The 11,930-nt window shown below is 43.0% G+C and overlaps 1 protein-coding gene across 1 annotated transcript in view; it reads right to left on the reverse strand.

Moving 5' to 3' along the window:
* Window positions 1-1,881, reverse strand: part of dpysl2b (dihydropyrimidinase like 2b) — a 31,513-nt gene extending 29,632 nt beyond the window's left edge. Inside the window, exon 1 of the mRNA XM_082539747.1 lies at window positions 1,604-1,881. Coding sequence (XP_082395873.1) covers window positions 1,604-1,870 — 267 coding nt within the window. The 5' untranslated portion in view covers window positions 1,871-1,881. The remainder of the gene's footprint in view (window positions 1-1,603) is intronic.
* Between the last annotated feature and the right edge of the window lie 10,049 nt (window positions 1,882-11,930).

An 11,930-nucleotide genomic window follows, 5' to 3' on the forward strand; every position in this document is an offset into this window, starting at 1 on the left:
ATGTAATCCCCATGAGACAAAAGCTCAGGCTTCAGACTGCTCTAACAACATGTTTCAGACAGTTTTTTATGCTCTTGGCTCCGTATGACATCATAGAGAGTTGTTATCCAAAATATGGTGATCTTAGGCAAACAGCTCCACCTACCTGCTTTTCAAACCTTCTGTTTACCACTGATCGCCAATCAGAGGAATGCTGGTTTAAAAGGAGGCTAAAGGGAGTTACATGCCTTGTTTCAGACAGAGGATCTGCACAAAGGTTTAATATGAGATAGAGAAGGATTATTCTAAATTGTGACTTGTGCAAACCTACTCTAGTAGAGTCCATGGATTCAAACATGGAGCTGGAAATCAGTGCTAAAAAATCATGTACATTTACATGAATTCAATAGAGTTTTATCTTAACGTGTTATTAATTAAGTCTGTAAAGCTTACTTTACAATAAGTGTACAATAAATGGTGTGGGTTACAAAGTGCAGTGTGTGCCTCTGAAATTGAGTGGAGCAGAAGTAAAACTAGAAATTGCGAGTGCAGCGAACCCACATTTACACACAATAGCTGAGTAAACATGCACTGCAGCGCTGTTGTGTCGCATTTTATCCACCACAGTCCTAAAATGTCAGCTTGCTTTTGAAGAACGCAACGCTGAAATGCATCTCCTGTAATAATGACATCACTGATATTGAAGATCACATCAATTAAGTCTGTGAAGTCTGTGTTTGTGAAGTAAGCTCTCACATCAGAAAAGTGAAGAGCAACTAACTAATCATATATGACTTGAAGAGATGGAAGAGAGTAGGGAGTGGGTTGTGCGGCGAATGCTTCCGATCAATATGTAACATGATAAAAGGGCTCAACACCAACGCCCAAAGCTTTTAACAGCATTCTGAGTGCTTGAGTATTAAGTAAAGGAAGTACAGATGTGGGTTGACCACCAATCACTAAAACCTGAATAACTGCTTGAAGCAGCAGTAAAAGACGTGATAGATTTTCCTGCAAGTCATGCAGGTCAGGTTGAGCCTGTCCATCAACTCAGTTCTGCTGTTAAAAGAACGAGAGATCTCAAGGGCAGTAATGCTGCAATGGTCCAACCCTGCATCACCTTGCAAAAGCAACCAGGCTGATGTGTTCACAAAGGTGTGCCTCCTATTTAAATCATGCCATGGTAGATGACACATATGTTTATTTTTTCTTTCTCGTGCAGACCTGTTAACAGTGTTTCCTTCACCAACAGCCAGCTGCACTGTGCTGTTAAGGACTCTGACTAACAGAGCCACTCCCTCTGGCATTTCTGCATGGTGGGCCCTCTAACTGAGGGCCAGCGACTCTGTTACATCATAGTGCTTTCTGGGAAATGTAGTCATGGCAAGTTGTCTGGCATAAACTGGATGTGTATGCTTAAACAAACTCTGCTGAGTGGCAAAGGCTCTGTGACTGATGCGATTGTAGATGAAAAATGGCGCGGGTGTGTGCAAAAAGCTGAATGTTGGATGAAATAAATGAGAGCTGGAATGATAAATGTAGAGAAAGAAAGACAAAAGGAGGAAGACTGGGAAGGAGAGGTGTAAAATATACACAATCGGCATGCAAAATCGGAGAAAATTACCCGTTTATCATCGAGATTCTGCAGAGCCTCTTTCCCTGTGCTCTCCCTTATCTCTACCTTCCTCGGCTGGGAGATGTCGGTCTGTCGGTCAATGACTCGCCCGTCACTCCTGCCCCTGCACGCCGAGAGTGCATCAAAGTCCAGCGTCTTGCTGTCCGAGGAACCTTCCACTGGACAGAACACGCCACAGAATTTCTGCCTGGGCCTGGCCGGGCTCTCGGAGCCCATCCTCTGAAAGAAAGCTGGCATTTCCCCGGCGGTCGACATCCCTTCCAGGCGGTTGGTTGTGATTGGGTTTAGCGGTGTGTAGCTGCACAGATGCTCGGAGTCTCAGCTTGTTGTGTTGTCCGGTTTTTTCCCCTTCCCTCAGCGCTGTGCGCTTGGACAGCCACCGCCTTTGCCGGTTTTCAATCGCAGGTGGTCGCACTGTGACCAAAGCTGGAAAAAATCAGTAAAGCTAATGCTGCTCGAGAAAAAAAAGATACACACACACTCTCACGGTGGAGAGAGAAGTGCAAAATGAATCCACGTAATATCTGATATTAGGGAAAGATGTGAGACAGCCTTCTGCTATATTGCTTGTCAGTGATTCCGCCACAGATCAGCAACAATTCTGATTTGCTTACTCATGAGTCTAAATTAGCTCCTTGCCCACAGCTGTTTGAGTTATAAATCAGCATATGAGGGAGAGACCTAAAGTCTGGCTTTGTCACAAAGAGATCCTATAGGGTGGAGGAGGAGGATGTTTCCCAATGAGGGATTACCTGTAGCCCGAATGAAACCGTCCAGACTGGCACTATCGGGAGCGCATCACAGCTGAATGTCCGGAAATATTGCGCTCTCACTTGTCCAAACTGAAGACTTGTTCGCTGTAGCTCTATTTAACCCGGAGACAGTGTCCTCGCAGCTGTCCTGCCCGCCAGAGAGCTGTGTAATGTAATAATTAAAGCGTGGCGTGCAGTCTTTAAATGTCTCTGCAGGGCGTCTCTGTCGGATGTTTGAGGTCAAGAGTGGCCCAGCACCATGGAGAGTTCCTCAAAGTCACACCCAGTCCAACAATGAGGATAGCTGTCCCTTCAGCACCACACCCCGGGCTCCAACACACACACACACACACACACACACACACACACACACCCCTCAGGTGTGTCCAGCACTTGCTCAAGTTTCAACTCCAGCTTCCATTTGATTTGTAGTCAAATCATAAAGTTCAGCCACTTAAGGGGAAAGGAAGTGGGGACATGTGGACGCTCTCTCCCTTGTATTACAAGTTACTTAAATGATTTGAGCTGTTATTATTTATTTAGTTTGTCTTTTATCTGTTTCTTTTACTTTTACCACTTCCTACAGGACATATGGCAGCCCCAAGCAACGTAATGTACGTAGAGTGTGTGACATCATATTTTCCATGTAAGACCCACCCCTTCAAAACTAACCAGAACCATATAGAGGAATACAATTTCAATTAAGAAAAGATAGAATTCCACGTTTTGTTTCGAAACTACCAATTTCTCACCTTTAACGCAAGGGTAATGATGGCTTTCTCAGCTCTGCCACAACTTCAGCCTTGTGATTCAGCTGTTGGTTGAAATTTCATAATGTGATGAAAAAAAGAAAATACTTTATCAAACCTATATTAAGCCATTAGATATAAGTTACACATCCTTCACTAAGGTGAATCTGTTAGAAAGGGATGATATTATTGTTCTATAAAACTGGCCTGTAATGTTTTATTCAAACTGCACATAGCTAATTCTCTGTTGGAAGCTCAAATATCCCAACAGCTAAACAGATAAATACGATGCAGAGTTGTAGAGAACCATAGTTGAAGTATTGTGCATAGTTTTGCAAAAGGTGTCTTAAGGTATCATCAGTGTCCTGTGTTGAAGGAACTTAAACTAGAGGAAATCAAAATAACAGTTCCTGCTGTCTTTTCCGCTTGGATTTAAGTTTTACTCTTCGCACCACTCTGCCTGGAAATGATCATAACATGATTTTCTTCCAGTTGGCATGTTTTGGTATCAAACCCAATGCCAGAGACACGGTCACATTTGTAAGAAAATGCTGCACCTACAATAACCCCAATATTATTATATCGATTATTACCCCTGCAAAATCTGCAGTGCAAAACTTTGTGTTAAACTTTCCATACTCAGCATGTTTTCAGATTGTCTTTTACCACATTCATTTGATGCATGAGACTGACAGCCTGGTTCGCTTACTGCATTTTTTTATGATCAATCTGCAGCTACACTGTACTAAAAGCTTAATACTGATAGATAGACGGACGGACGGACGGACGGACAGATAGATAGATAGATAGATAGATAGATAGATAGATAGATAGATAGATAGATAGATAGATAGATAGATAGATAGATAGATAGATAGATAGATAGATAGATAGATAGAGCCATGATTTCTGAAGTTCTTCCAAAGTACTTCTTTAGACATTGTCTATTTTTCCACTCCTTTTCAGTCCAGTCCTCGTACTTGACCATTTTCAGACTTCTGAATCACTGAAGCACTGAAAAATATTGAATCATTCTTAATAGATGAACCAGTGTCTACACATCACAGACAACTCAGCAAAGAACCAAGTTTAAATTGCATTTTTAAATACTTTGTTACTAACAACTTGTCATAAAAAAAACCTACTTTGTTCCTATTTCTTCATCTGAATGTAGGAAAAATGCCAAAGAAAACACTGGCACAAAAAGTTCTGCACCAACAAGGTGATTCCCAAAGAGCTATTAGCTCAAAACTCAGCATATCTCTGTACTGAAAAAGTAGCAGCTGTCAGTATCAACAGGTCTAAGGAGTGAAATCAAATGTAAAACCTTTGGTTTAAATCATCGTCAGTATGTATTAGTATGTAACCTGGTTCTCCTGAAAGCCCATTGTTCTGGGTATTTGTCGGGGGCCACCTACCACTACAATGACTAAAATGAATGCAGGATTCTTGTGCCCAATGTCCTTTGCCTCACATTGGGTAGTCCAATTCCAAATCAGCACTTAAGGGGTTAATCCTCTGAGGTTTAATCCCCTAACGCTGTGCTGTCTTGAAAATTGTTTTCTGAGGTTTTTGGTGATGACAACAAGCAGTTTAAATTTCTTCCAAAAAAAAAGTTATTTAGTATTTTCTTCCAAAACACAGGGTGGGGGTTAGCATAGGGTACTTGCCATACGTAGAACTCCCATGGTTAAATATTAGATGTCAGTATGTACAGTAATTACTTACCTATAAGTAGCCTTGTAATGCTGTTTGTGGACATTGGAAAACAATACATAAAAGTAATAACTTTTCTTTCATAAAGACCTTTCTTTCTCCCGACCAACACAGCAACAAACGCTTTAACACTACAAAGAGTCATAAATGTAATTATAGATAACGCAAGCGCATGACTAAAGTGTGGTTTATAAAGTGTGGCTTAGCTCAACACCGGGACATTGTGTGGTTTAAAAATATCATACTTAACTCACCAAGTGAAGTCACATGAAAAACAGTCAGGTAGCCTGTGCAGATTTATATATATGACCTTTATATGTGTTGCTAGAGGTTAAGTGAAGGGTTATAAAGAACATTTGCAGATGAGCCTTACAGAGAACAGATGTGTTTGAGGTATAAATAAATCAGTGTTGCATGGTGATCAATAAGACCAGGCTGTAACAGCTGATTCTAATATTGTTGATTCCTGACTTCAAGCATGACAGACAAAAGCTCTCCTGCACAAGAGTCCGTGTCCGCGCAGTTTCCATAACAACGTGGTGGGCAGCAAATGGCTTTCCTGCTACTATTCCCTCTCCCAGAGGGCTGCAGTGTGTGTGTGTGTGTGTGTGGGCGGGTGGTCATTCCTGCAGGAAGATGGCAAAGTCTGATTTCTGAATGCCAGCAGTGGCTTCTGAAAGGTGAACATGCCTGGGGTACAGCCACACCTGAAGGCCAAGAGTGTGCCCTGACACCTGTACACCTCCTGCCTTTATCCTGAACTGTCTTTACACTAAAAAAAAAAAGTCCCCTGCTGAGAGCAGAGCAAGGGGCGGGGGGTGGGGGGGCAGCGTTAGATAATTAGAAGGGAAAGTTGGCGGGGTGCCCGATAAACAGTTGGAAGAGGCACAGGGAGAGTCTGGTCTCTGGACAGGAAGGGCACGGCTCTGGCATCCAGTAACAAATGTAGGACAAGCAGGGAGATCAGCAGTACGAGTGGATTCTGGAATCGGCTGCTCCAACCAAAACATACTTATTGGATTAGATTATTAGCCCTGTTCAGTTCACTTTACACAGCACTTTGTCAGTTTTGAGGGCAGCCAGTTTGATACTATGGGGGAGGAATGGAAACCTAGACTTTTCAGGAAACCCAAATCACTGAGCATGGGTCATCACTGAGCTGGTGCTAATTTATCATAAAAAGAAAAGCACAGGCGAAGAATCTGCTGCCTGATTTTGCATAGTTTTCTCTACAAATGACATGGTTTCCAGCATCAGTGTAATGAAGTAGGTTTAGAAAAGTCCAAATGAAATCAGAGAAGCTGGAAGGTCTGGGGGGACTGGTTGACTCTGTGTCTATGGAATCATTCAAAATGTCTCCATAAAGTTCAACACTCATTGTTTTTCTGCTACAACAGAACTTCTGCAACTTACACAGGAAAATATTATTCCAGTGGAAAATATTATTCCAGTAGAAGGAAGTTACAAGGGTTATGTGAAGAGAATTCATTTTTTAAAAATTTTCATCTACTGTACAAATACCATTAAAATGTTAGCCTAGCAGCCAGGTTGATATCTTACACTGAAGAGGCACAGACACTGATGTAATAGAGGTCTTTTGTTGTTGTTTTTTAATGAATTGTAGATTGAAGTAAGCAAAATTGTGCTTTTCGGTCACTGAACGTTATTCTTTGCTTATTCTTTGCTTATCAGCAGAATCATACGCAACAACCCATTGATGTCTCTGAGACGTTAATCTCGTAATCCTATTTAAATAAAATGATAAGTTTTAACAAGGAAATACTTCAATAAAACACAAGTACATTAAAACTTTACTTTAGTAACGTACTTTAATAAGTTACATTCCACCTCTGATTCTGTCTGTGTTTTTATTTGGGAGTTTGGGGCATTGTAAGCCTAACAATACTCTAGACCAATATCAGTGGGTGGGATCAGGAGGGGACCCCACCACTCGAAGGAAATCCCCTTCGTATCAGTATATGAACATAAATAAGATCAGACAATTCAGATACTTAAAGGAGCCTTCTGCTTACTGAAGACCTTTTTCCTTTTCAAAATAAGAAAATAAAAATGCTTACAATAAGTACAAAAGGTAATTTCAGTTGGAAGTGGGAAATGAGTGGAAATGAGTTACTGATGGAAACAAGCAGGAACAGGCACCCTGATCAAACCTGTTGGGCTGTGTTTTGTTCTGTTTCAGTATCTTTGTGTGCTGCTGCAGTGTATTCTGCTGAATCCTGAGAAGAAGGGGAAGAAAGTCTCCTTACAAGAGGGAGAGATGGAGCTGGCCACCACCCTGTAACCCATGGTAACGCCATCAGCTGCAGTGGGAGGGGCTATGTGTCACACTGTGTCCGGATTGGCTAGGAACAGGTGTGCTGAGGTTCCATATAGGGAAGATGGAGGAGGACCGGTGGAAGCATTATTTGGTTGAGGTGGATGAGGCTGCCTTCAGATCAATTATTTTATTGTCTGTGATTATTCTGTGTGGGGGGTTTTCTGCTACTTTGGATTATCCAAACTTCTGGTATTTCTACAGGTTGACCAAAATATCCCTTAGAAACCTGTAGAGTGCCACATCATCCCGTTTTGTGTTTCATAAAGTGTGCAGGATGAGATGATCTTCTCTTGTGTTACTTTTGACACTTTTGCTTCATTACAGGAGATGCCATACACAGTCTGTGTGTAAGCATCTTCTTGCTGGAGTTTGAAACCAGATCCTGACTCTCAATCAGCTAATCATGAACCAGAGTCTGGAGAATCAAATGTCTTTGCATCACAGATCAGTAGGAATTTTGCAGAATAGCAGCTTCCCTTTACAACCAGTAAATACAACTAGTAAATTTCCCAGATGTTAAACTGATTAAGTGGGCTAAGTGCACTTCTGTATGTTTACTACTTAAGTTACTTTATGTCAATTAGGTTATTCTAAGTCATTCAGAAGCTCATTACAGTAACTAAGTGCCCTGATCAAAGAAATGCAGCCATCCATTAGCTAAACCTACTTTATCCTTGAAAGTCATGTCGGCCTGGAACATATCCCAGCTGCCACTGGGCAAGACAGCCACGCAGGCTCATGCCCAAGGTCGGTTTAGAATCACTCATTAAGCTAACTGGCTTTGAACTGTGAGAAGAGAAAACATACTCTGCAGAGAAAGGCCGCAACTGACTAGCGCATTCAAACTCTGAATTTTGATTGATTATTTTTAGAACTAAAACTGATCTCTTACATTTAAACCTCGTGATGGCTGATGATATTCACTGCTGGTCATCTGACATCACTGAAGCAGTTTAAACAAACAGATGGATAAGATTATGAGGTTCATGTACCCTGACTGTGGTATTATCTAAACTACTGAGGAAAAGATTGTTGAAACTGTTGCAGAATACCTCCCACTTGAGAGCAGAGCTTCAAGCTTTTATAGTTGTGTTCTTCAGGGGTCCTATGGGACTGTTTCTAATCACTAAAATCAAACCGGAAGGTCTTCCTGCTTCTGCTTTGTGCAGCTAAAATATCCAGATGATGTTCCAAAGAAGAAAAATAAAAGAAATAATATCTTCTGATTGGTAAGACTTTTAATAGACAGGTATGCACATTTAAAAACAAGGAGAGACATTCCAAAAGCATTTAAATGTATAATTTACCAAAATGTTAACTGAAATTTGAGTTTGGGGCATTTCATTATCTCTTAAAAGGCAACCTCAGCCACATTTCTTTCTCTGCTCTGAGAATATTAACACTGTAATGGTCAAGAGCTCAAAGGAATTTCCAGAGAAGCTTGATGCCCCAGGTCTTAGTTACGTGTGCTAACTCATCAGGAAAGCACAGTTTTTGGACTGGATTGCAAAGTAATAGCTGTGGACTTTTCATAGTAGCTGTCTATGGAAGTACAGTAAGTCAGAGGAAAATCAAACTCTAGCTAGAATTTATTCTTACAAATAAGACAAGCAAAGTTGAGTCCTCTGAAGTTAAAAATATACACTCACAGCCAATTCATTAGGTAGACCTAATACCAGGTTGGACACCCTTTTGAATTCACAACTACCCTAATTCCTGGCACAGGTTCAACAAGGCAATGAAACATTCCTCATGATGGCATCACACAGTTGCTTTAGATTTGTGAGCTGCACATCAAAGGTGGGAAACTCCCATTCCATCAAATCAAATCAAATCAAATCACTTTTTATTGTCACATCACATGTGCAGGCACACTGGCACAGCACATGCGAGTGAAATTCTTGTGTGCGAGCCCCACAAGCAACAGAGATGTGCAAACACAACAACACAAACGAGCAAGATACAAGAATGGCCAACCTGAAACTAATAAATATATGTACAATATATAATAGTGTATACTAAATATTTTCCTACGTGTGTGTGTGTGTGTGTGTGTGTGTGTGTGTGTGTGTGTGTGTGTGTGTGTGTGTGTGTGTATACACATTTTTACAAATTAAATAGTAAAAAAATAAAATAAAATAATAATAATAATAATAAAATATATAAAATATACAGAGTTGAATATGTGCAAAACAGTGGCATTTATATACAGTGTGGAGTGCATAATGTTGAAGTTCCAGTAGTGAAGCTGAGGTGTCTATGACGTGTTCAGCAGTCTGATGGCCTGGTGGAAGAAGCTGTCTCTCAGTCTGCTGGTACGGGACCGGATGCTGCAGAACCTCCTTCCTGATGGAAGTAGTCTGAACAGTTTATGGCTGGGGTGACTGGAGTCCTTGATGATCCTCCCCGCTTTCCTCAGGCAGCGCTTCCTGTAGATGTCTTGGAGGGAGGGAAGCTCACCTCCAATTATCCGTTCAGAGCACCGCACTACTCGCTGGAGAGCTTTGCAGTTGTAGGCGGTGCTGTTGCCATACCAGGTGGTGATGCATCCAGTGAGGATGCTCTCAATGGCACAGTGATAGAAGGTCCTGAGGATGCGGGGGCTCATGCCGAATCTTTTCAGTCTCCTGAGAAAGAAGAGGCGCTGCTGCGCCTTCTTCACTGTTTTGTTTGTGTGTACTGACCACGTAAGATCCTCAGCCAGATGTACACCAAGGAACCGGAAGCTGCTCACTCTCTCCACAGCAGCGCCGTTGATGGTGATGGGGGTGTGTACTTCTCTGCACCTCCGGAAGTCCACTATCAACTCCTTTGTCTTTGCGACGTTGAGGGTGAGATGGTTGTCTTGACACCAGTGGGTCAGGGCGCTGACCTCCTCCCTGTAAGCCGTCTCATCACCGTTGGTGATAAGACCCACCACTGTAGTGTCGTCCGCAAACTTCACAATGATGTTGGAGCTGTTAGTGGCTGTGCAGTCGTAGGTGTAGAGTGAGTACAGGAGAGGGCTCAGTACACACCCCTGTGGAGCACCAGTGTTCAGTGTGATGGGGGATGAGGTGATGCTGCCCAGTCTGACCACCTGGCGTCTGTCAGACAGGAAGCTAAGGATCCAGCTGCAGAGGGAGCTGCTCAGTCCTAGATCCTGCAGTTTCCTATCCAGCTTCGAGGGAACGATGGTATTGAATGCTGAGCTGTAATCTACAAACAGCATCCTCACATACGTGTCTCTCTTCTCCAGGTGTGACAGGGCAGTATGTAGTGTCAGGGCTATGGCATCATCAGTGGACCTGTTGTGGCGGTATGCAAACTGTAGAGGGTCCAGTGAGTCGGGTAGTGCAGAGCAGATGAAGTCCCTGACCAGCTTCTCGAAGCATTTGCTTACGATGGGGGTCAGGGCTACAGGTCGCCAGTCGTTCAGTGAGGAGATGGTGGAGGATTTGGGTACAGGGACGATGGTGGCCATTTTGAAGCAGGCTGGGACTACAGACAGAGAGAGGGAAAGGTTGAAGACTCCAGCCAGCTGAGCCGCGCATGACTTGAGGACGCGGCCGGGAATCCCGTCCGGACCAGTAGCTTTGCGTGCGTTCACCTTCCTGAAGCACTTCCGCACATCCTCCTCAGACACAGTGTGCGCACTGACGTCATCCGCGGTGCGCACACTGTCCGGTCTCATGGTGTTCGCTGTGTCGAATCTAGCGTAGAATACGTTTAGATCCTCACACAGAGAGGCCGTGGTCTGCGGTGTGCTGGTTTTCCCTCTAAAGTCTGTGATCGTGTTTAGTCCCTGCCACATACTCCGAGGGTTGTCAAACTGTTGCTCCACCCTGTCCCTGTACTCACGTTTGGCTGCTTTGATCGTCTTCCGGAGTTGGTAATGTGCGTGTTTGTAGTCCGATGTGTTCGCGGAGGCAAAGGCGGTGTTCCGTGCCGCGCGAACATCTCCGTTAATCCAGGGTTTTTGATTTGGGAAGGATTTGACTGTTCTGGATGGGACGACATCTTCCACGCATTTCCTGATAAATCCACAGACTGAGTCTGTGTATTCATCAATGTCTCTGGCGGCCACGTGAAACATTTCCCAGTCCGCGTGATCAAAACAGTCCCGCAGCGCAATTGGATTGAGATCTGATGGCTGCGGAGGCCATTTGGGTAAAGTGAGCTCATAGTCATGTTCAACAACTTGAGATTACGTGAGTTTTGTTGCGTTATCCTTCTAAAAGCAGCCATCAAAAGATGGGAAAACTGTGGTCATAAAGGGATGGAAATGGTCGGCAACAATACTCAGGTAAGACGTGACATTTACATGATGCTCACCAAATACCAAGGCTGGTATTATAGCATCACACCATTACACCTGAAACTTCAAGGCAGGTCCACGTTTTCATGTTGTTTACGCTATATTTTGACCCTTCCATCCAAACATCACAGCAGAGATCAAGACTCAAACCAGCCAACATTTTTCCAAACTTCTGGTATAGATTTTTTGTAGTCTATCCACTTCAAGGTTCAATACATTGTGCATTCAGATATGCCCTTCTACCTGCCTTGGTTGTAAAAACTGTTCAATAGCTCAGTAGTTTCGGAGATACTGTGACCAGCCCATCTGGTTTAAGTTACTTAAATCGCCTGTCTTCCCCAGTCTGATCCTCAGTTTATACTTCAGCAGGTCCTGATCATATGTACAGGCTAAATGCAGTAGGTTGCTGCCATGTGACTGGGTGATTAGACTACTTTAAACAGCTTCAAAAGATTAATTTAAA

This window comes from Aulonocara stuartgranti (assembly GCF_965226115.1).
Source record: "Aulonocara stuartgranti genome assembly, chromosome: 7".
NCBI lineage: Eukaryota > Metazoa > Chordata > Actinopteri > Cichliformes > Cichlidae > Aulonocara > Aulonocara stuartgranti.